This window comes from Gadus morhua, chromosome 9, assembly GCF_902167405.1.
Source record: "Gadus morhua chromosome 9, gadMor3.0, whole genome shotgun sequence".
Classification (NCBI taxonomy): domain Eukaryota; kingdom Metazoa; phylum Chordata; class Actinopteri; order Gadiformes; family Gadidae; genus Gadus; species Gadus morhua.
Window position 1 is genome coordinate 13,974,507 of NC_044056.1, and position 25,157 is coordinate 13,999,663.

At 44.8% G+C, this 25,157-nt stretch overlaps 3 protein-coding genes across 18 annotated transcripts in view; 1 reads left to right on the forward strand and 2 right to left on the reverse strand.

The window, feature by feature from the left end:
- Nucleotides 1-4,493, reverse strand: part of wnk1a (WNK lysine deficient protein kinase 1a) — a 28,612-nt gene extending 24,119 nt beyond the window's left edge. For 9 of the 13 annotated variants that reach the window (XM_030366459.1, XM_030366455.1, XM_030366458.1 and 6 more), the window contains exons 1-2: nt 3,818-3,974; nt 1,658-2,861 (exon numbers count right to left, since the gene is read on the reverse strand). In XM_030366459.1, coding sequence (XP_030222319.1) covers nt 1,658-2,398 — 741 coding nt within the window. In that variant the 5' untranslated portion in view covers nt 2,399-2,861; nt 3,818-3,974. Of the gene's footprint in view, nt 1-1,657; nt 2,862-3,817; nt 3,976-4,284 lie in introns of those variants that run through there. The other 4 variants (XM_030366451.1, XM_030366450.1, XM_030366449.1 and 1 more) reach the window with 2 other exon arrangements.
- Nucleotides 4,494-5,067: 574 nt separating this feature from the next.
- erc1a (ELKS/RAB6-interacting/CAST family member 1a) lies at nt 5,068-22,846 on the forward strand. 4 transcript variants are annotated; one of them, XM_030365593.1, is made up of 22 exons: nt 5,068-5,281; nt 6,202-6,929; nt 7,157-7,345; nt 9,829-10,120; nt 10,528-10,655; nt 10,804-10,878; nt 11,204-11,359; nt 11,473-11,640; nt 11,859-12,026; nt 12,143-12,280; nt 12,467-12,607; nt 13,104-13,244; nt 13,489-13,682; nt 14,232-14,243; nt 14,967-15,102; nt 15,545-15,676; nt 16,000-16,056; nt 16,711-16,871; nt 17,355-17,502; nt 17,987-18,082; nt 19,843-20,028; nt 20,413-22,846. In XM_030365593.1, the coding sequence occupies exons 2-22, from the start codon at nt 6,387-6,389 to the stop codon at nt 20,548-20,550; spliced, it is 3,399 nt and encodes a 1,132-aa protein (XP_030221453.1). In that variant the 5' UTR covers nt 5,068-5,281; nt 6,202-6,386; the 3' UTR covers nt 20,551-22,846. The 4 variants fall into 4 exon arrangements, with proteins under 4 accessions (XP_030221453.1, XP_030221450.1, XP_030221451.1 ...); XM_030365590.1 differs by lacking the exons at nt 5,068-5,281; nt 16,000-16,056 and having other exon boundaries at nt 6,387-6,929; XM_030365591.1 differs by lacking the exons at nt 5,068-5,281; nt 14,232-14,243; nt 16,000-16,056 and having other exon boundaries at nt 6,387-6,929.
- Nucleotides 22,847-22,967: 121 nt separating this feature from the next.
- Nucleotides 22,968-25,157, reverse strand: part of fbxl14a (F-box and leucine-rich repeat protein 14a) — a 2,789-nt gene continuing 599 nt past the window's right edge. Inside the window, exon 1 of the mRNA XM_030365594.1 lies at nt 22,968-25,157. This exon is cut by the window's right edge and continues 599 nt beyond it. Within this exon, the coding sequence (XP_030221454.1) occupies nt 23,792-24,988 (1,197 nt within the window). The 5' untranslated portion in view covers nt 24,989-25,157 and the 3' untranslated portion in view covers nt 22,968-23,791.

Consider the following 25,157-nt stretch of genomic DNA (forward strand, 5'->3'; position numbering starts at 1 on the left):
AACCTGCCTAGAATAGCCGAAAGACTTCATTTAAATGAGATCACAAACCAGCATTTTGATGTGATAAAATACCAAAGAAATATATATTCCTTTCCTAACAGAATAGATAGTGAGCCAATTGACAGAAAAAAGAAAAAAGGGAGAATAGGCCAAACCGAAAGAATATGCGGACAAAAGAAAATTGTAAAAAAGCAGGATTTCAAAAAAGTTCAGGACCAATGCAGTGCTAAATATCTGAATATTATGTGGAAATAAAGACGACGAGAGAAGAAACATGCCTTGGCAGGCATCTCTGCTGCACTTTACTTCACACAGAGGATTAGAAATTCCTGGTTGTGAGGTTGAACCATTTTACATCCAGAGGAGACGTGCATTGACTGAGCATGCTCCAGATCCTCTCCATGTGAGGATTGAGGGGCCACAGTTATAAGCTCTAGTCCTGACATTGTGTGTGGGTGTGCCTCTCCAACTGCACTCCTAAGGCACTGCTGTGTGAGTAGTCTGTCAGCTCAGACAGGAAAAACGGAAAAGGCAAACACGCCTTCAGTGAATGTCGAGTCGAATGTCACTGAAGGCAGTGTAATCGTTTCAGCAACGTTGCGTATATTTTTTTTAAATGGTAAATACGGTAGTCACACTTATATAAGCTAACCCCGCAATTTCTTGCTTCTGCTTTCAATATGGGAAATCATTAAAACATGGTAAATATTCCAATAGCCGATTTAAACCAAAGGATGGCCCTTGCCTTTAGAATACAAAGAAGCTTTACCTTACTGAACTATCATCCATTTAATAGACCCTAAAATATTGCCGTAACTCCAGTAGGCCTCACATGCCACAACTATAAACAACTGCAGCTCTGTCATTAGATAAAGATTGTGTTAACTAAATCCAAAAAGGATGTGCTTATTGGTGGTAATATATACATCAATGGCAGAGAAAAAAGACCAGGTAGATCCTTATAAATTGCCTTTCCCACCCAGCAATATGGCCAACCGTTACAGGTGTTAGGCATGAGAAGGATGACAAATACAATTACGTGAAATGCGTAAAGTGACCTTCCACAGGTGCAGCAAACTCTTAACCCGGCAACAATATGATGCAAAGTGAAACAAAAAGAGGAAATGTGAGCCATGGACTTCTGAAGGGAAATGACAGAGGCTACAGCTGAAGGAACAATCAGGAAGGAAATTACTTTGGCACTTTTCCATCCAGCCAACGGCTGATGCTAAGGTTCAAAATAATAATATCCCAATCATGGCTTTGAATATATCAGCTATTGCTCAACATTTATCAATGCCTTTGAATTTATATTTTGGACTATCTGATTGGATTTGATGGTAGACTATATAAACTACACTTTAAATGGTAATTTAAAGGCTGGATGTATAGCTCATTTCACATCTATGATTTAACATAAATCCTCTATATGGCAGCATTTTTGTAAAAAATATATATCTCAAATGTGATAATCAAGGCGCTTTCTTAGAAGGACGATTTAAGGAGAACATTTGCAGTGTACACGACGTGTTCAAAATACATGTTGGCCTATAAAGCAATATTAAACAACAATAACTACACATTTGTTATAAACGAAAGGGAGAGTTAAAGGGTGTGTTTAGAACCATCAGTAATGATGATCAGGGTATTGTCCTACCTGGAGCTCACACCATGCCACCTCCACTGTCGTCTCAGTGTCCAAACCCTTGTATACAGTCTTAAAGGAGCCGCGCCCGATCTCAATATCAAACTTTAGAAAACGGCCATCTGGTGATGTGCCCACTGCTTTCGTCTCGGCCTCCTCTATGTCATCTTGTACTTTCTTGTACTCGGCTTCCCTCAGCACTGCCTCAGCTCTCGCCTTGGCTGATTCTTTAACTTCCTCCTCGGCGCCGGGCTCCTCTTCCTCCCGCGCCGACTTCAGCTCAGGCCTGTCCTCCAACTCACATCTACTTGGAGGTTCTGTGTTGATGGTGGGTATGCAGTGAGCTGTTACCAGTACTCCTCCATCACAGAGGTCTTGTACCAAAGCAACCGTCTTCTCTGCCGCCAACTCATTCACTTTCGCCTTTTCACCTCGTCCCTCGTGCTTAGCAGAGTCCTCGCTCACGGCCAGCACTACATCCACCTGGAGGGCGTGCGCAGAGGAGGCCAGGTGCCACTGTGGGACCTTGGTGGGCAGAGGAAGGTCCAAAGCTGTAGCATTGGAGTCACTGATGACACTGCGGCGTAGGAACCGGTGCTCTTGGTTACACCGCTCCCGCTCCATAGTATGGTGGCGCCTCCTCACTTCTGTTGTCAGCCGATCGGCCACCATGGAATCAGACCCAGACCCAGTTCCCATCTTCTGGGGGGGAGCCAAGAACTTCACCATGTTGTTACCTGACTTCTCCGACATCCCACAGCAAGCGTGAGCACGTACACTTGGCTGCGGAATTAACAAGACAGTTCCACTATCTCCATTCAGAAATCAATGAAGCACTATCAATTCCAGAAATTATACAACAAAAAAAAAGAGCAGCAACAACGTGCCGCAACTCCTCTCGTCTTGTCTTCTTAATGCTTAAAGAGCAGTGCTCTGTACGCAAGATAGAGATACAAGGCTTTGGAGCGGCGGTGTTCTTTTATAAATAGAAAAAAATAGAACACCCTTATAAAAGCGAGAGCCTTGATGATGACACTTAAGGCTTTTTAAATCCACACCATCCATCCTGTGGGGCAAGGAGACCGGTTTCTATTAAACATAAGGAATCACTTGAAAGCAGATAGAAAGTGGCAGCGCTTGCTCCTGCGGCCAAACTCCGCTGTATAGTCAACAGCTGACAGGTCGCACCCACTCGATTTGTTCCAGTCTGATATCCCTGCAAGAAAAAAACATAGATAAATATTATTTGCAAACTGAATGATAAAAATGCTATACACATTCAATAATTTCAACGTCATAAAGATTTAGTGTGCTTCAACAGTAGCTAAATTGCAAGTCAACAAGTAGAAGTCAAATACTGGCATTCTTCAAACATAGTAGGTTTACAATTCATATCGTGTGTGTGGATGCGTGTGTGTATATATGTGTGTGTATATATATATATATATATATATATATATATATACACACACACACACACACACACATACATACACCTGAGTTAGTATACGTGGCCAAATTACATAAATACTATAGCATATACAACATCACCAATTGTCTAAATACTCAAACGGATGTGTTTGAAACTACTATAACAGCAAGTTATACCATGCATTCCATGTCCAGCACATCACTTCGTAACCCTTATTGGGCGGCATGTACTCCATCCCTGGTTTGAGCCAATAGTTAACGTTAAAAATATGATTAAGGGGTTACTCAATATAACTGTTGATATTGAGTACAGTTTGGGTTTGGCAATAATACGCAACTACATCCTACCATCATGAATCAATTACAGAACACTTTCTACTAAGTTATGGTATAACTGTCACTGGCAAACTGGGTCACCGCGAAAGGTTCTGCTACAGGAAACCAAACTAAATAATAGAGATTAGAAGCATCTTATTCTTCAACCCAAATGTGTCTGTGTAGTCAATTGTATGACCATAAGCCCCATATTAAGAAGGAATTGAATAGCAACATCCTTGAATACAAAGCACGGAAGACCGATGGTTCTTTGTTAGCTTGCTGGTTTAACAGCTAGCCACTGACGTTAGCCAATTGGCTAACGTAACTGGTTGACGCATCAGTTCTTGCCTTAACACTTTCATTCGTTGCGATTTAAAGAACATTGCTACATTTAACGAATCAATAGTAGACAACTCATCTTACCCTCTCGATATCGAAATTCCATTATCATAGGACCACAACCTTTGCTGTTAACACCACCAGACACGTTCGTCTGGCATACCGGTTGGAATGCTACCAAACCGTGACAGAAGCAGTGCCACCGCTAGCAGACTGTCTTACTAGCTAGCTGACTAGCCAGCATTAGCAAGGCGGGTCTTCCTCATGACCACGAAGATGGCCCAGATCTAGACCCGCCCCCCAGCCCCGTGATCATGTATGCTGAGTATTGTGTTTTTTGTCTTTTGACGTCAATCAAAAATAATTAGCTCACAGTATTCACTGGATTCTACGTTATCATAATCCGACCGTTAATATTAACTCCAGATGGAATTTGAGCCTGTGTCGCAACACAACTAGTTTCTTACCGTTAACTGACTACAGATAAGGCTAACATCTAGCAACTACATGATTTAGCTGCAACGGCACCGGTTGGACGCGATGTGACTTACCTCAATATTGCACACTCTCGGCAAAAATGTTCTTTAGTACCAGCTCTGTCGCCGTAAACTCCGACCACATAATACCAATGTATAAAGCATACAAATATACACGAGGTAGACTAGTCCGTTTTAAAGATAATGAAACCCTTAATCACAATCCAAATTCGTCGAAGGAAAGGTTTTTTTTTTCTGAGCTAGAACAACGCATGCGCTAGACATGGTTCGCCTACACTAGACACAGGTGTATTCCTTTACTTCCTACGCACATGTAATTGCCATATATATATTGTATAAAATATATATATATACGTACATATGTATGTTTGTATATGTATATATATAGATATATTAAGATTATCACATCGAACTATCTATCGACCTTTTATCTATTCACAACAAACAGTGTTATACTCAAAGATGCACATATTCAGCCCTTCAGTCCTCCCATATTAAATAACTCGATGTCTTGATCATTAATTTAATAACATTAATGTAGGATTAGTAAACGTGTGCTTATTCACTGTTGGTCAGGGCAAAGTAATATAGTAAATTAATGGATCAGGTGAAAATATGTTTGAGTAAACAGTGCTCTCTGCTGGCATAGTTTTTTTTAATATGTCATTGGCTCATATTTGATCAATATATATATACACACACACACACACACACACACACACACACACACACACACACACACACACACACACACACACACACACCCAGTGAAAAAATGATATTTATTTTCATCGTGCGTGTTACAAATATTGCGCGTGACTCGCCCTAAAATCCAAGCGTGGCGATGACTGTAGTGAACGCGCATCGCGTGTTTGACGTCACTGAAGCGCCTTGGCTCTCCAGAGCCGCTGGTACTGCTGGTAAAAGATGGGAAAATATGATAGCTATATAACGAATAACTAAGAGAAAATGACCGTTTGTGCTCCTGATTTCAATTTGTCACACCATTCTATACAGACGCCGAATTGACCTCTACAGGACAGACAATAAGGTAGTTTTGACAGAATTTCTTACAAGCTATTGTGTTATCGAGAAAAATGTGATTCTGCCTGACCACAAAATTACGAGGAATTGCCACATACAGTAAAATAACTTATCGAGTAGAACCCGTCAGTTAATATTTTGTCAGTCTCATCGATCATTTCGCAATAAGCCATGTAAGTGGGTAGTTTGAAAATGTAGCGTAACGCTATCTTAAATGGATTCTTTAATGGAGAGGACAAATGGAAAAGGACTGGGTGTCTCCATGGCAAAACCTGTGTACGTTACCATTACGTATTTACAGAAATGCAAACGTTTTCACAATATCTATCAAACAAGAAAATACATTTTCCCATGCATATGAAGGTAAATGTATCGTGTAGTCTGTTTTATGTCCATGCTCAGACGAAATGCTCAGAGAACGATTTCTTCCACTGAGCGACTGTAATCCATAGTTTTTAATCCGCCTCGACACACATTCGTCCCCCGTACCCTGCTGAAATGTTACGGATGCATTTTGTGTCAACCATGTTTGGGGTATTTAAAAGCGCATTTGACCCGTTCTAACCTAGGCCGTTGTACGGTAACATTAGCTGGATGTTAGCACTACCAGCTAGGCCACGAAGACGGTCACTGAAGTTAAATGCTCCATAACGTTTTCGTGGTGTTTGGTCGAAATTCGTTATCCTTTTATTGAAACAATTTATTTTGGACGCCCTGGGAAATGGGAATCACATTTTTCTCTGCAATGTATATTGGCAAGATATTGTAGTGATAAGACTAAAATAACACTGGGTATCTCTGCGTTTTGAACTTGTGTGATCTACTGATTTCAGTTCTGTTCTCTATCCATAGCATGTGCAATTACCCTACCGCATTAAAAGGCAAATGTCTTTATTTTTGTTTCTGATTTCTCTCTTGCATATATAGATTGGTGACATACGTTTGGATCACTGGAAGGCAGCTTTAGTTGGAAGACAAAATATTACCGGTTGTTTCTTGTTGAAATCTAAAGTCCACGATTCAGTTACGATTTTAACCAAACTATTTAAGGAAACATCACTCAAGCTTTAGACCTTCCATTCCAAGAGTTCCATTCTTCTATTTAGCAGAAGATGTATGGCAGTGCCCGCTCTGTTGGCAGGGGGGAGGCCAACCACAGCGGTGGAAGAGATGGAGGAAGTAGCACTAACCAGGGATCTGGCCGTTCACCTCGCCTTCCTCGCTCCCCACGAATGGGCCACCGTCGCACCAACAGTACAGGTGGTAGTGGAGGGGGCCCTGGAGGTCCTGGAGGAAAGACCCTTTCCATGGAGAACATCCAGTCCCTCAATGCGGCTTATGCAACTTCAGGACCAATGTACCTGAGTGACAATGAGGTTGGCATGACAGACCACATCCCAAAGAGTGGTGGGACGATGACGACTATGGGGAGACAAAGGGTGACCTACGGCTCAAGGAGCAGCAACAGTGGAGGCGTGGCAGCCAGCACCCCCAACATTGCCACCTCAGTGCCCACAAATCCATTGCTGCCTGGCGGGATGATAAGCGGCGATGCACTTGCTTTTGGGGACCACCATATGTCCTCCACTGTGCCCCACTCTCTGAGACAGGCCAGGGATAACACCATACTGGACCTACAGGCCCAACTCAAGGAGGTAAGGTTTATCAGAATCCTCCCAAGATATTTCGAGCTGATAACGGTTTGAGAGGATGCCGTTAGGGCAGATTTGAGGACTGAATTTTTCCACTGGAGATGTTCCTGATGAGCTTTTATTTTTCATTGGTAAATTAGCCTGTAATGCTCTTAGTCAGAATAGGAATTAGGTGGCTTTACGTCCAATTGGGTTGCTGTGTTTGTTCCTTACCTGTGCTACTCTGTCAGGTATTGCGTGAGAACGAACTGCTGCTGAGAGAGGTTGAAATGAAGGAGAGCAAACTAAGCTCCTCCATGAATTCCATCAAAACCTTCTGGAGCCCCGAGCTGAAGAAGGAACGAGCTCTGCGGAAAGATGAGGTGTCCAAGATCTCTGTGTGGAAAGAACAATACCGCATCGTTCAGGACGAAACACAGGTGTGTCTTGTGGCTCTACTTGATTTAATGTTTAGGCAAGGCATTTTACCATATGATTGTTAAGGTTTCACATTGAAGATTTCACATTAATGTATGCATATTCATGTGTATTACAGTGTATTCTTCCTTGAAATTAATCCATTCTGCCTTTTTATGATTTGCTACTGAGTCCAAAGTGATAATCTGAAGAGCCGCCAAGAAAGTGAAGCATACATTTTACAGTAGCCCGAAGTGAAGGAAGAAACAACAGGATTAGCATTTGTGAAACTATAAGCAGTTAGCTGTTGGGCTTGATACTTTGTTAAAACATTGAAGATAATTATTGTATTATAACCATGATCATTTCACACAATACAAATGTTAGCTGCAGCATCAAGCCCTCTAGCTAATCCTTTTACGTGTCACTATAAAATAATGCCTTACATATTACAGGGTGAAAGTGTAATGCCTGCATTAGTTCCGCATCGAGCAAAGCAACTTGCAGAAACGTTTAAATGCCACATAATCCAAAAGCTTTGGATATCTATTGGTCTTATGCATATATAATCGTGGTAAGGTGCGGCATTGGTGACATGATGAATTTTACATTTCAAAATGTCACTATTTCCCTGCCTTAATTTAGATTTATTCTAGTTGATGCTGTTTACTGTAGATGCAATTGGTAAGTCAGAGTGCTTAAAGATGGTTGGATCAGAAGTAATGACTACTTAAGTTAAGTCTAACTGATATGAACACATTTAGTTGTCTCTAAAGAATACTTTGACAAGCTTCCTAGCTTGGTTGCTAACCACATTTTTCTGGTATGGAGTTCAATCCCTTATTTCCTTGATTCCATGATCCTTTGACTTTAGTTATGTCCAAAGCAAATCTATATCAATGTGATTGTCCCTTTGCAGCTAAAGTGGCTTATCCTCTTGTGACTGTGCCGGAGTGGACGGGCAAGCATGTATAATAAGCTGTTTGCCTGTGCTGATTAACACAATCACACTGCCGATTAATTCCCTGTAATGGCCGGCTAGTGCAGGGCTAATAATTGGGTGCACTAATTTTAAGATGTTAGCTTTTTCATTGCTAGACTTCTCCTCCCACACACACAGGAACACACGCGTGCAAAAGAACAGACACAACAGAACTGCACACACAGTCATCTGGCTAATTACCCCTTCCAATTAAGTGTGTGTGTGTGTGTGTGTGTGTGTGTGTGTGTGTTCTTGCTTTGCATTCTTGTCTTTGCTAGTGGCACTCACTCCCTCACTCACTAATGGAACATCCCATGCCCATGAAGACCTACGTTCCCATCGTTGTCTGTGATGAGAGCTGTATGACCAAACATGTCTGGTTGTGAAATGGCCGTCAAGTTTAGTTTACCGCTGAAGCAGGGCGTCTACTAGTCTAATTAACATCAGGGGATGCTCTCTAAAGTCTTTCTGACGTAGCCAAATGTATGTTATGCGTTCTGCCTCATGGACATCCTTTAGGAAAGCATGGTGAAAGAGGAGGAATTTACTAAGAGAGAAGACGTTCAGAATCGGAATCAGACATTTTTTATGAGATGTCATTCAGACATCCTTGTTCGTTCTAGGTCTGTCCAACCCTTTACTTCTCTTGTGAGCATGGTCTAAATAATGGCTACACTGTATATTATGGTGGTTATAATCGATTTATATGGGGCTTCTCATTTAATTAGCTGAAAACACCTTCCTCTGTCAGCAGGAAGAATACATGAGAATATAATCAGCAGAGAAAGGTGTGTGTGTGCGAGGTCATACCGGAGGATCAATGCATTCACGGCAGTGAGTCAACCTTTGTCATGGGGAGGGGGAGGTGTATGTGAACACGAAGGGTTAGTGTGAAGAAGGAGACGGCGAGAGAGAGGCAAGCGTGATGGAGGGTGTGGATTAGTGAGGCAGATGGGACAGAGGAAAAGGAGCAGAAGAAGATGATGTTGGGAGAAGAGGAGGAATGGATTTGTCTAAGAAGGACGACGTGGGTGAAGCGGAGGCAGACACTGACTTCCCTCTTTGTTCATCTGAAAAGGCTCACAGCTGGATTTCACTACACGGCACAGAACAGTACAAGTCATTCTATCAACGCAGCACAGACAAGTGCCCGTGGCTCCGAATGCCACAAACGATGCAACTCAACACAGGGCTGATTGTGTTTCACCACTTGTGTTTCTTCGAAGCATGAAATATAAGACTGTCTACAAGGCATCCAAGATTAAGCCTTCACTAAATCCTTGTTGATAATGAGATGCTGATTTTTAGAGCAGTTGTAACCCAATATTCCACCTAGGCCCCTTTTACATGAGAGCCTGTTTCTTGGCTGGTCCTCTGTGGCTGACTTGTGTGATGGGGGTGTGATGCTGATGAATTTCCATTTCCCCAAGCCAGCCGTAGGCAGCTTTTTATTTCTGAACATTGTGGTATATTCATAAATGTTTTCCTCTCCTGCTTCTTCTTCTTCTTCCTCGTCGTCATCAGCATCTCCAGATGACTGTGCAGGCCCTCCAGGATGAGCTCCGGGTCCAGAGGGATCTCAACCAGCTGCTACAGCAGGACCCAGCCCTCCATGGCCGGGACCTGGCCTTGGTGGCGGAGCCCACCGAGGAGAACTACCGCCGGCTGCACACGGAGCACGAGCGGCAGGCCAAGGAGCTCTTCCTGCTGAGGAAGACCCTGGAGGAGATGGAGCTGAGGATCGACACCCAGAAGCAGACCATGAGTGCCAGGGACGAGTCCATCAAGAAGCTCCTTGAGATGCTGCAGAGCAAAGGTGAGCCGACGACATGATGTGGCAGAAGGATTCTGAGGAACTAGACGGTGGTAGTGCGTATCCATCAATTATTTTATTCTGAATGTTATTTTTTTTGCTTAAAGCTTAAAACTTGTGTGTGTATTAGAACATAGAGAAATGCATTAAACCCTAGCAAGTTAACTACCTAGCGAAGGTCTATATATATTGACATCAGTCAATATTTGGTTGACTATTGTTTTAGTCTACCGGATGGTCCAACACGGTGCAGTTGGCCTTGTCCACCTCTTTATGTAACCTTCAGTTCATAAGCCTGTGGCTGTTATTTGTTCTGTTAACTGGTTGAATGTATAGCTACCTGGCCACCTAAGGAGCTACCTGAGGCGGTGAATGACCTAGTGACTGTTGAACTGGGTTTAATGAACCAGGTCCATCCGCCAAAGTCTCCGAGGAGGACCAGGAGCGGACCAGGAGGCTGGCGGATGCAGAGATGCACAGACACCACCTAGAGAGTCTGCTGGAGCAGAGAGACCGAGAGGTCTGCGCTCTGAGGGAGGTAAGGACCACATCCACACAGAGGGGGCAGCCATAATGGCTTTGGCTTGGCTTCCTGCGTCGCCTCCTTGTCGCGAGATCTCTTCTTTAATGTCGGCTGATTCCCATCACTGAGCCCGCCATACTCAACTCCTTCCACCTTTAACCAGGAGTTACACCGGCGCTACGAGGGGACCCCTGAGTCCACCAAGACCAAGGCCCTCCAGACAGTCATCGACATGAAGGTGAGATCAGAGACCGTGTGGACCAGAGTGGATCTTACAGGATATTAGGGCGGGTCAACATACAACGGGATGAGATTTGATCGATCATGTTTTGGTTTCAACTCCCTGTATCGCTGTTATTGGTAAAAATGTTATCCTTATTAGATGAAGCCTCCGTATACACATAGCACACATGAACTCAGATTGTGGCTTGCAGTCTTTTCCTTCAGGGTTTTAATGGTGCATACACTCTTGGATCACGTTTCAGGACCCAAATTCAGTTTTGAGATCCCCATTGTTTTTTGCCTGTGCTTCGGCTGAACCCTTCTTCCGTGCGTCTCATCAGGATGCTAAGCTGATCTCCATGGAGCGCAATCTGCGGGACATGGAGGAGGAGATGCTGATGCTGAAGTCCAACGGCTTGCTGAGCTGCGAGGAGCGCCAGGAGGAGATGAAGCAGATGGAGGTCTACCGCAGCCACACCAAGTTCATGAAGAATAAGGTACGCTGCCGGGCTTACTGTGCTTTAAAGAACTGCAGCCCCATGCTCTGACCTTGCAGTGTTGGTTGAATAAAAGATTTGACGTAGCACCTTCCTTGTTTGACCCTCTCCAGATGGAGCAGGTGAAGCAGGACCTGTCCAGGAAGGACACAGAAATGCTGGGCCTGCAGACCAAGCTGGAGACCCTCACCAATCAGTTCTCAGACAGCAAGCAGCACATTGAGGTGCTCAAGGAGTCGCTGACCGCCAAGGAGCAGAGGGCTGCGATCCTGCAGACAGAGGTGTGGCCTCTATCCAGTGCACTACAGTACCTCCATGTTATAACCCTGCAATATACCTCGCCCCTCTTCAATGGAGAGAGACCGGGTAGAGAGTAGGGAGAATGGGGGGAATGGCATGAGGAATAGGCTTCACTGCAAACCCCCCTAAGCATGACCCAGCAGCACGCACGTGGTCCTGCGTCTGACTGTGGACCCTTGTTCTCGGGGCTCTGGTCTAGGTGGACGCCCTCCGCCTACGTCTGGAGGAGAAGGAAGCCACGCTCAACAAGAAGACCAAGCAGATCCAGGAGACGTCCGAGGAGAAGGGCACCCTGAACGGGGAGATCCACGACCTCAAGGACATGCTGGAGGTGAAGGAGCGCAAGGTCAATGTCCTACAGAAGAAGGTGAGTGAGGCCCGTGCATCGGTGTTCCCCACCAGAGAGAGGTGAAGCGGCTCTGCATTGGACTGCAGAGGGAGGGGAGATGGCTGACTCTGGCTCTGCCTGTCTGCCGCCCATAGATTGAGAACCTGCAGGAGCAGCTTCGGGACAAGGAGAAGCAGATGGGCAGCCTGAAAGAGAGGGTCAAGTCTCTGCAGGCAGATACCTCCAACACGGACACCGCCCTCACCACGTTGGAGGAATCCCTCGCTGAGAAGGTGCGTGTTTGGGGGAAATGCAGTGATGATTATTTTAATGAAAAACGTTTGGCAGTGCAATTGTGGCCATGGACATCCAATCAAAGATTTGGGGTTTGATCCCAAAAGGAGACGGTTGATCTTTAAGAACCTGTGTGTGTGTGTCATTTGGATATACTTAATAATGGCCTTTCCCTGCACCACTAGGAGCGTATCATCGAGCGGCTGAAGGAGCAGAGAGACCGGGACGACCGGGAGAAAGGTGAAGAGCTTGACTGCAACAAGAAGGAGCTGAAGGAGTTGAAGGAGAGGGTGAGCGTGCTCCAAGGAGACCTGTCAGACAGAGAGGTGAGAGATGACATGCAAGCCCGCGCACTCACACGGAAAAAACCCTGCACGCGCTCACTCACTCACACGTGCACACGCACACATTGGCACTTGCACTCACGCACACGCACACTCACCCCAACACTCACAGACTCAAGCGCGCCCTCACACGCATAAACTCGCGCACACACTCACATGAACACACGCACACACTCACATGAACAAACCAACACAAACACACACATTCACTGTCTATTTATACAGTTTGTGTCAGACACACAGTCTGTACCCTTTCGTTCAGATTGCCCAAAGCACGTGATGTGTTTTTTAATAACTTGATGCAACGTTAATCATTTAATGCATTTTAAGAAACTGTATTGATGGAAGAGAAATGACTGTTGACTCATGTGAAATTATATTATTGATGCTTTTTAAAACTTGCGAGGGACTCCATTAAATGAATTGGCCGTTGTTGACATGGTTGTAATGCTTGTTAAATCTCATGAATACTATGCAGACCTCTCTGCTGGACCTGAAGGAACATGCCTCATCACTGGCCTCCTCTGGGCTGAAGAAGGATTCCAAGCTGAAGAGTCTAGAGATCAATCTGGAGCAGAAGAAGGAGGAATGTCACAAACTGGAGAGCCAGTTTAAGAGGGTGAGACCCCAGCATCTGTCTGTGATAATTGAATTAAACTGTAACCATATTAGCTTGTTGCTCAACTCAATCCATGTGGCAGAGTCGGTGCGATGGGCACATTGGCCGTACCGAGAGCTATAATCAGAACAGGCACGGCTCACCTGGTAGTGGTAAAAAGCAGGCCTGGCCTCGTGTCACTGGATTGGTTGACTGCCCAGTCCCTGCTGGTTGACTGTAATGGGCCCTGCTGGTCCTCCACCAGGCCAAGAACGCTGCCCTGGAGGCCCTGGCCAACACGGAGCTGGCCGAGCGCATCAGCTGCCTGGAGGAGGAGGTGGCCCGCCACAAGGAGGACTCAGGGAAGGCGCAGGCCGAGGTGGACCGCCTGCTCGACATCCTGAGGGAGATGGAGAACGAGAAGAACGACAAGGACAAGAAGATCAACGAGCTGGAGAGGTGAGTGGAGCGGGGAAATGTATCATTGTTCAGACTTCTGTCTAGGTTTCCTGATACTTTGTCTGTGTCATTTTGTGTACGTTTAAAAAGAGAGGTTTTACACCATAAAGGCTTCGTTATGGTTCCACGTGGATGCAATGCAGTGACCACGCAGACGCTTCCAACGCAGTCGTGAACCTGTTTTGGTTCTTCGCCGGGTTTTTGTTAGCGGACCAATCGCAGCCCTTTTTGCTGTGTCGCCTCGACTTTAGGCTACAATCTTTGGGAGTCGCCCGTCAGACCCTTGCGGTGGACGCAAGGACGTAATGGGTCTGTAAACGCCCCTGCATTGCGTCGACGTGGAAACATAACTAAGCCTTCATTGAGTTTTGTTTTACTGAATGTAAAAAGGATTAAATATAATATGTTTTCATTGTGTGTGTGTGTGGGAGGAGCTCCACAAACGGTAGGATGATGGCTTCTCCCCTCTCTCTCTCTGGTGTCTCACTCTGTTTCTCTTTCTCATTCCTTCCTTCTCATTTTTCACTGGACATGCTTTCATCTTCCCAGTCTGGCCTCCAGGTTAGTAATTCACATCTGTTTCTCCTTCTCTTCACCTTTTTTGAGAGGAATTCTCTCGCTCTTGCTCTCTCACTTTGCCCAGCTACTTTCTCTCCTTCTGTATCCCCACTGGGGGCCAGAGACTTGTCCTTGCACGCACAGCTTGACCTCCATGTAACTCTCTTTGATCTCGTACTTTTAAAGGGGTCAGTCACCTCCTTCTCATCTACCTTTCCAGTTTCATTATCAGTTGAAGATTTTTTTGTTTCCTTAGAAACCATTTAAAATAATAATTAATGTGTGTTGATAACTATTTTTTACAGCCAGATGGCAGAAACCCAGCTCTGTTTAGCATTTTAATCGTTGTCTCTTAAGACAACAGGGATTTAGGACCTAGCTAGGATGAGACGACATTCCTTACCCTGAACCCTATATCATAGTGGCTGCAGCCCTGGGGTAGCGAACAGCCTTCTAAAAGGGGTGTGTTTATGGCCCTTGCAGGGAATCGAGGAGGTCTGAATAACTGTAACCACTTGCTGTTATTGAGCTGATTAAAACATAACAGCCTTCTGCTCACTACACACGGTGTTAGCAGAACTGCTGTAACGGCAACTATGCATAGGGATCAAATCCCGTTATTGGAGAGGATGAAAAAATGTAAAACCTGGGAAAAGGAGAGACAAGAGCCACCTCTTCAACTACACGCCTCTTAATGTGTGTGTGTTGCATGCGGTGTGGCTGCAGGCAGATGAAGGACCAGTCCAAGAAGGTGGCGTCGCTGAAGCACAAGGAGCAGGTGGAGAAGAGCCGCAACGCCCGACTCATGGAGGAGGCGCGCAAGAGGGAGGACAACATGTCGGAGAGCTCCCAACAGGTCAAGGTAGAAGAGTACTGCTGGAGTGCTGGGAGCAATGGCCTTAACGTTGGTCTTAACAATGTTCAGAACAAATGTTCTTAACATTGGTCACACTCAACAATACTGCGTTGTTGTTGTTGTTGTTGTTGTTGTTGTTGTTGTTGTTGTTTCACGATACTTGCAGAAATCTCTTTTGTACTTCTCTCTGATGTTGATTTTGTGCCAGGGCCTTGAATGCCTTCCACGAAACCCTTCCAGGCACACCATATAAACAGAAAAGATGAAATAAAAGTCTTATGAAGATGGAACCATCACTGTATGTTGGTTAAAGAAGGTGTTTCATGAAACAACGTGGAGTGGGCTGCATTCGTGCTCATAGGAACCCCCCCCCCCCCACCCTCTGAGTCGTTGCCCTTGTGCCGTGAGTCCCCTGTGACCTCCCTCCCCCCCCCCCCTCCCGGTGCAGGACTCCCTGCGGCACAAGGCGGAGCGCATCGAGGAGCTGGAGGAGGCTCTGAGGGAGAGCGTGCAGATCACGGCGGAGAGGGAGATGGTGCTGGCCCAGGAGGAGTCCGCCCGCTCCCTGCAGGATAAGAGGGTACACGCGCACGCCTCTGCACGCGCTCAGACCTGCACGCACACACGCACGCACGTTTTAGAAACACGCTCACGCTCACTTCACTTTCCTACATTCTGTAACGTAGCAGCGCTCTGTGACATTTTTACTAGCTTAACCACTATACACACTCTTACTGCTGGAAAACAACTCGGATGTAAATGTTATGGAGTTTCCCCCCCCCCCAAGTTTGGTTGTCATCTCTGTTCCCTTTTTTCTTTTCCTTTTTCCTGACTTAAGTTTTCTGTTGTGTCTTGGCCTCTCAATTTCTCTCTGTTCTCTCTCTGTTGAACATTGCCTGTCAGATGCACTCATTCAAACCAATGCATGAGTCTCACCTCACCCACTTACAGTGGTCCAAGGTATGAACCCAGGCCCCACGATCAGCTATACTATATTACCAACTCGTCATTGATCAGCTGTGCATTATTTCCCATCTTCATTGTCACCACATACACTGTATGGACCACCGTTATTTATCACTGTTGGTGATAGACTATGCTGTACTTACCAACTGGTTATTTATAAACTATGCTGTATTTTTCACCTGATTAGTGATCAATGTTACTGCTGGATTTACAACCTTGTTGGTAATAGCAAAACTGTGTTTACCACCTTGTGTGGGTGATAAACAATGCTGTGTTTGTCAGGAATCAACACCCCATACTGTTCTCAGCACCTTGTTAGTGATCAGTAATATTGTATTCCCCACCTCACTTGGGATCAACTATACTATATTTACTACCTGGTTAATGATCAACACTAGACTGTATTCACCACCTTGTAACTATACGGTGTGTGTATACAACCCTATTAGTGATCAACACACCATCGTGAGGTAATTGATTCACCTTGCAAATCAATTGATATTAAAACGCTGCAGTGATTCTACAATCACTTTTTATTCCATTAAAAGTATATTCTCTCTCAAACCATGTCACTCCTCCTCCAGCTTCATCATGGACGCCAGGTCCGTGATCTACTAAAACGGGGACCTCTGTCTTTGTGTGTTCCAGATGGAGGAACTCCTGGGGGCCATGGATAAGGTGAAGCATGAGCTGGATTCCATGAGGGCCAAGCTGGCCTCCACCCAGCAGTCCCTGTGTGAGAAGGAGACCCACTTGACCACCCTGCGAGCCGAGCGCCGGAAACACCTGGAGGAGGTGCTGGAGATGAAGTGAGGAGCCCCCCGCACACAAACGCATGCGCTGCGGCTGCCGCCTGGTTAAAGGTGACATATTATACCACCAGGTTTGAGTGTGATTAGCCGTTACAAGCCGTGAAAATCTGCCTCTTCTGACATCACAAGTGGGCGTGTCCACTTAGGTGGACACGCCCACTCGTGATGACAGAAGAGGCAGATTTTCAAAACGGCTAATCACACTCACACCTGGTGGTATAATATGTCACCTTTAAATAGAAAAAAAACACACCCAAGCAGGCCTGAGGTCAGAATGAACATACTGTAGATTATTAATGTTTCACCTGCATATTATAAAATGTCAGCCACTAATGGCCCCCCACCATGGACTGGGAGATTGATTGCCATCAATAATAAATGCGTGGTGAGGCCCGTTACCGGTGTGTGTGTGTGTGTGCGTGTGCGTGTGTGTGTGTGTGGGTGTAAATTCTATCTTGGTTCAATGCTCCGCCCCAACAGACAGGAGGCGCTGTTGGCTACCATTAGCGAGAAGGACGCTCACATCGCGCTGCTAGAGCTGTCCTCCTCCAAGAAGAAGAAGACTCAGGACGAGGTGGCGCAGATGAAAAGGGAGAAGGACCGGCTGGTGCAGCAGCTCAAACAGCAGGTAGGCAGACCTGCTTGCCTCCTGCATCTCCACAAGAAAGACTTCACAGCCTATTGTTTGTGGGGTCGGAGCCAAATCGCGTGGTCAAAAGCTCTGATGGTGTCGTATGGCTTGAGAGGGTCAACGATCCGGGATTCCTACCTGTCTTTGACGTCACACAATGTTTTATATTTTCATTGTGGGTCTTGTAGTATGAAGACAATGGGGGGATTTGTCATACTGGCCAATGAGCAGTCAGCATCAGTCTGTGACGCAAACAATTGAGCAGTGTTTTGGTGTGTGTCCGACATTATTGTGATCTTAGCCGCTCACTGTAACAACTGTAACAACGGCTTCTTTGTGTAACTGTAACGAGGAGGAAGATTAGAAAACAAAAGTTAATCCGTTGTTTATTTACCATTGTAGAAAATACTTAAACCATCAAATTTGGTTCCTTACCATTCTCCTCTTTCTGTCTGTTCATCTGTTCCGTTATCCCCTACAGACTCAGAATCGAATGAAGCTTATGGCAGATAACTATGACGATGACCATTTGAAGACGGCCCCTGATCAGACCAATCACAAACCTTCTCCTGATCAGGTACATCAGCTTTCCACCATTGAGCTCCCTCAACCCCTTTACTGCTTCACTGTTACAACTTGTTTCCATTCGCTGCAGAGACAAAGGAGTATGTTGTATTGTATTGTTCCAGTAGCATTATATGGGTATGCATGTACAGATTGCTTAAATATGTCAACATCATCTACAAAGTAACACAAGTTTAGTCTTTATTAATCAATTCTGATATAATAAATAATAATTCATTGAATTTATTTAGAGCTTTTCTAGACACTCAAAGACGCCTACAGTGAAGGGGGGGGGGGGGGGGGGGGGGCCTCACTAACTAACCACCACCAGTATGTAGCACCCATTTGGGTGATGCACGGCAGCCAAACGGCGCCAGAACGCTCACCACACACCAGCTTGAGGTGGAGAGTGAGGGATGAGGTGGAGAGAGAGGGAAAATAACATTTAACACTACTATGGACCACATGTAAACCCTATCGACCACGTGTGTGTGTGTGTGTGTATATATATATATATATATATATATATATATATATATATATATATATATATATATATATGGTTCTATACTAGCAGGGAAGGAAATACGTGACATTTTTATGAATTTCAATATTTATATTGATAGAGGATCTTTTAAACACTTTAAGTGGTTCCTTAAAGTTTCAGCAGACCCAAATTAGTTGTTTTCTAATCATTAACATAGTATCAATTAGTATCAAAGTAGCATAAAAATACGAACCAGTTTGTGAATGTTCCACTCCGCCCCAGAATCTGGTTTTATTTGAGCTGACACATCTGGTGCACTATCCCTTTAACCAAAACTGGTTATTTGTTATTAAAAAGGGGCTTTGGGTTTGTTAAGGTTGTAGTTAAAAAAAATCTTGATTATCCTCTACTCTACATGCACTAACGAAGTGTTCCTCCCCAATGCTGCGAATGGCTTAACCTGTTATTAACAGGATGATGAGGAGGGCATATGGGCATAGCCAACCCTGTGCCCCCTCCCTTCCTCTCTCTCTCAGCCATTTTGTTCAGGGTGAGAACCAACCTCTAGAGACACTTTCGTCAAGTCTCTTCATCAGTGTCTGTGGCATGTTTGCTCACCTTCCTCACTCTCATTCATTTTGCACTCGTTTCCACTTTCTTTCTTTGTGATGTTGTGAACTTGTGACGTCTTGTCTTTCCTTTTGTTATCGACATTGATCATTGGTGCCTGAATTATTTTGGTGTGGTTCTACAGAGATCCGGCCTTTCTCGTTGAGCAAATCTCACCTCACTCATTTGCACAAACTCACTTCTTGATCTCTAAGCAAAACACTTCTCACCCTCATTAAGACCTTACTTACAAGAGAGGAATGGTTTCTACGGCTGCACAAGACAGATGAAGAACTATTATTATCCTTGTTCACACAACTTCCTCATGACGCATGCCCAACGTGGCGTCCATTTTATAAACATGATGAGCCACTTTGATCCCACGTGCAAACCTGGAGGACTGATGAGGTTTGTCTCCTTCTGAGAGGCTGTTTGCATGCTGTGCTGTGCTGTGCTCTCATTCTCTCATTGTGTTCCTTTCATTCTTTAAATCCATTTCAGTTGGAGTGCAGTTACGTTTTGTTGATTCACATTGACCCCATTACGAAGGAGGGGACTAAAAACATTGCCAACGTCTCGTCTCTATACCCCTACGACGGCCCTTTCCCCTTTTTCTCCTTCTTTATCACCCCTCGTTAATATGTGTGTTTTTGCCCCTCGCCCTCTCTCTCGGCCAGATGATCCCCCCTCTGTTAGCCCTCGCCCAGAACCGCAGTAAACTCAAGCTCTACATCGCCCACCTGACCGACCTGTGCCACGACCGCGACCCCAGCATCCTCAGCCAACTCACCCCGCCCTCCCACTATCACCATGCTGACCCCCCAGCATGGGAGGAGGAGCTGAAGAAGATGACCCTTGACCAGGTACGGCTCGCCACAGGCCGCTTCACAAGCCTTCTGAGGTGTCGTTGATGTGTAGCCCCGAATCCACACTCTTATCTCGTCCCTGGATCGTGATATTAACTTTATGCATTAACCAAACTATCACTTCATCTACTAAATATGCGGAAACGGAAAACGGATACGTTACCCGTTCTCCCTCGGCACTGTCTGCACACCAGGCGTTCGCTCTCTTTAGATGAGAAAACCTGGGACACCCATTCCTAACCTTCCTAACCTTTTACCCAAGTTACTACCATTAGAGTGTCACCCGGAACAACAGATCATTGTGGTGCACTAATGGTTTAAGCACCAGCGCAGTCCCACCTGGCTGCCGCCCACCCTCTGACCTGTCCTTCTCTCCCCCAGCTGGAGGGGGAGCTGGAGGTCTGCGAGAGGGAGAGCGGGGAGCTCCAGGAGTACGCCAACGTGGTTCTGCAGCAGATCGCCGACTACTGTCCTGACATCCTGGAGCAGGTCGTCAACGCACTCGAAGAGTCGTGCTGACCTCTCGACCCCGATCCCTGCCCACCTCCTTCAGGCTTCAGATAAACCCTTGAGCTCAGTCCCTAGCACAGCGGTAGTCGACGGAGCCGTCCCATGTCAACCGGGGCCCGGTGTGGGGTGTGGGGTGGAAAGCGATGATCATCCAAAAGCCTGGACATATCTTTCCTCTCCTGGGTCTCCTGAGTGTTTCTGATTATTATCTACATTTAGATGAAGAACTTGGAGGCTAATCTAGGTTCTGGGTTCCCGTCTTCATACACCTCGCCTCCACTGTTCCTCTCGTTATGATGGATGATGGCGTTAATGTTGAGCACAATTTGTTTTGAGGCATGCGGTGTTGTCCACGGTCAGAGTAGATAACGGAAACCCTTAGGCCCTAGGGGAGACCTCTAGATAAGAAGAGGGAAGATCTGGGCTGATTCTTGGAGTGTTGATGCTTGAGGCTTTTGTATTTAATCTTTTTTTAATAGTTAATTTCAATTATTTTCCTGTGTTCCTAAAGTATTACATCGGAAGCAGTGGCTGTTCATCGTAATTTATACTATCTGTCGAGACTAGTCAGAAGTCAAGATATTCTTAGATGATCATTTAAACACTGAAACACACAAATCTATGCTTTAAACCAAAAACAAGTATGTTTTCCAAATGTCCCCTTGTGATATTTGGATTTTTTTATTGCCAGAATTATATTTAAGTTAACTGGAGTTTTGGGTTTGGGCTCAGTTAAAAGCAACACTACAGACCAGGGGCGTGCACGGGGTGTGTTGGGACAGCAGTCTGGCCACTGTAGCCCCCTCTCTCTCTCTGCACGCCCATGCTACAGAACACATGAAGCCCAGACTAGATTTAAAAGAGGGAAGAAAATCAGAGCGAGGCTGTAGCTCTGCACTAAATGTCACTAAATAAAGATTTTACTCCAGAAGTTTTTGCACACAATGTCCATGTGTTTTATGAGGTATGCAACGTTGTTGAGTCCCAGTGGCCTTGGAGCATGCACAGTAATCTGTTGTGGACCTTATGCAGGGATGTGTAGTCCTCTGTACCAGCGGTGCTAAGGCATGATGGAAGAGTATGTTTTTCCATCCAACCTAGTAACCGTTTGACCACAATTCCTAAGTGTTTTTTGTATGGACCCCACTTAAAAGCCCTAGTTTTTTGTTTTTATTTGAATTTGTGAAAAGGCGAGGGATGTTGTTCCTGTTATGGTTTTTCTCCCTAATCATGTGTAGGTACCAGTTGGGGTTCTTTCTTGTATTTCCAGAAAAATGGTTGACCTTATTACCACCAGGGATTCGTACTGTTTAATCTTCAGGGCTCATGTTTTGATTGTGCTTTGGCATTTACAGCTCATGTAAGTCCGTTTTTGGCAGATTTTGAATTTTTAGATCAGTTTGTAAATAACTTGATAATTAACACGTTAAGTGACTGGATATAGATGATTTAGTGGAAGATTTGCATTTAAAAAAACATATATATGACAAGTTAAAAGCGGTGCAGTTGTCTTTTTTGTTTGTATAATTTTGTCTTCAAGACAGAATGTGTGACAGTACTGCCATAAATTGCAGAAGTCATGATCTATAGATATACATATATAAAAATGTTAACCATATGAATATGCATTGAATGTTTGCACAGAATCCTGAGGAGTGAGTTGCTCTCAATAAAATGGCTGTTAAGTGTTGAGAGAAAATGTGTCAAAATACAACCTTTTGTGTCAATACGTGAACTGCAGATGTTTCGAACCGTGATTAGTGATGGAAAAGTAGTTTTCGTGCATTATCCTCTAAGTTATACATTACCCCAAAATATATTTTTAGTTTGTTCGTATTCCAATCTTTTTCCAGACCCTAGTGTTATATTTGAGAAGGCTGTACAAAAATAAGTGTCTAGTGTGGCCTGTCTGTTAGGAATGGAGGTTGTGTAAGATGCATATTGGTCCAAGTTCTAAATGTATTGAAAGATGTAAGAGTCTAATGTTTCATAATCCATGAGGACGACAATAATTGACCCAACCACATCACTGGTCTGGCCAAAGTTTGTCAGCCGGGTTAGATTTAACCTTCATTACACACCTTCAAAAATAATAACGCTTCTTCGTTAGGCCTTCATTTTCCTGCCCAAGCCTTAACTGTTGCCTCATTGTCATGTCGTTTTGTTGATGTCTACGTTTGTAAGAGAAATGTACTGCCTTGTTTGTGTTATGAAATCAAACCATGTAAAAAGAAAGCTAAACAGACATGTTTGAGTATTTTCATTTTGTATGTATGTAAATAAATATATCTTATCAGTCTTGGAATTTTCTTTTGAAATTGTAAATCATGATATCTTAATAGCACATTTCAGTAAATGGTTATTTTTGGGAAAATCCTCTGACGACTGTTCCAGAACCTGTTCTTGACTAAAGAAACTCCAACCTGCTAATTGAAACATAACTCACTTTATTCATAAATATTACTACAGTAGGAATATAAAAACGTTAAATTACTGTTTTTAATCATACTTTTTATGGTATAGTGGAAGCTCCTTAGGAGGAAAAGGACTGGTGCGTTGAGATATTGCATATTAGATTGCCAGCTGTTCCTGGTAAGCATGTCCGCTCTGCACAATACGACTGTTAAAAGTAACATTTAAAAATATCTGATATCTGGCATTCCGCAGGAATACAAAACTGCGCTAAACATTCTATAATAAAATTAAAGAAATAAATGAAAAATACAATCAAATCACTTCAATTTGAAGTACAATTTTCTGGACAACAGTCATTCGTTACAAAAAAATATGTTTTACATAAGGAAAAATACATCGGCCACAGAAGGCATTTTCTATCAAAAATGTTCTTCCACACAAGGTAGTCCTGTCAAATTTCTCTCCAAATAATGAAAGTGTTTACGCATTATTCTACGCAGTAAAAAACAAAGGAATAGGACAAATAAAATGCGATGTCTTGTTTTAATTTCAATTTTAGTAGGCACTCCTGTTTCTTAAATGAGTGTGAGGTAGCTAGCTATTAAGAACTTAACGTAGGCCCGAGTTATAGACTGCTAAGACAGTGGACTGGAATGAAACCCTATCAAAACAAGGAGACATCGCAGAGGACCTGCTCTTTTCCAGTGATTGATGTTGGTAACCTCTGCGTTTTAACCCAAACATGACAGTAACCGCCGTACAATATATCTTCGCTGTATAAAACAATGCTCACAACTGAAAGAGACCAACCCCCAAGAAACTCACAACAAAAGTGTTATTCAGTCATCTGCCATAGTCCCAGGTTTAACACTTTAAGGCACGGGAGCTGCGTTATCCTCTCCAGCCCTCTCTTGGTGATCTTTGTACACCCATACAGGTCAATCCCTGTCAACTGGGTCAGGTGGTCAGCTATCAGCTCCAGACCTTTGTCCGTGATCCTCACACACTGTCCGATGTTTAGAGTCCTCAGCTCGTGCATCTGGCGGACCATCCGGTTGATGCCATCGTCGCTGATGTGACACGAGCACAGGGAAAGGGACTTGAGCTGGTAGAGTCCCTGAGCAATGTAGGCAAGGCTCTGGTCACCTATTTTGTCGCAGAACGATACATCCAGGCCAGAAAGCTTGAGAGACCCCATCGCCAGATGCATCACTCCTGTGTCGCTGATGTTGTCACAGGACCGCAGGTTCAGACTGCACAAGTGGGTCATGTTGGAGAGATGGATCATCCCCGCGTCTGAAATACCTCCGCAGAAACTGAGATTGAGCACTCTTAGCTTGTTTAGGCCCTTAGAGACGTGCTTGAGGGACAAATCAGTCAACTTCTGGCAGTCCTGGAGAGTCAACTTCTCCAAAGATAAGCAGCCCTCCGCAGCGCTCCGAGTCATGCCGGACAGATGTCCAATGCCCACATCAGACACATGCCTGCAACTGCGAAGATTAAGGCTTTTAAGTCCGTGGAGGCCCCAGGCAATAAGCAACAGTCCTGTGTTGGTGATATTGCTGCATCCACCGAGTTCAAGCACCTCCAAGTTCTTTAGATACTGGGCTATTCTGCCCAGGCTAGAGTCCGTTATCTGTTTGCAAAGACTCAAGTTGAGCACTCGCAGGGATGGAATATCCTGTACAAAAGCATGTCCCAGTCCGTTGTCCGTGAGGTTGAAGCACCCGCACAAGTTAAGGCTTTCGATTTGCGGCATCCCCTGAATCACGTAGCTGAGACTTCGTCTCAGACTAAGGATCTGGACCTTCTTGATTCCCCGGGTCTGGAGGCTGGGGAACAGGGACGGGTTCGCTCTGCGGAGATGGAGCTTGGCTTCGACTCCCCTCCACACAGACTTGTGATACGATGCGTCTCTCCAGGCCGCGCAAACTTGGGCCACTCGTCCTTTGTCCTTAACTTCCAGATAGCTGAAGATAATTGCCAATATCTCCGGGAAAAGGCATGATATATGCGTCTCCATTTCAAACATGATTACAGACACAGCGGCTCTATCCACGGCAGTAGTTTGTTAGTGACCGTAATTTAGGGTTAGCTTGCCGAAACTGTGGGTTGGCCAACACAGGTTAAGTTGCTAACGTTAGCTAGCACACAAACAAGCCAACTAGCAACTACTTGTTTGTAACATTAGCTCGTTAGCT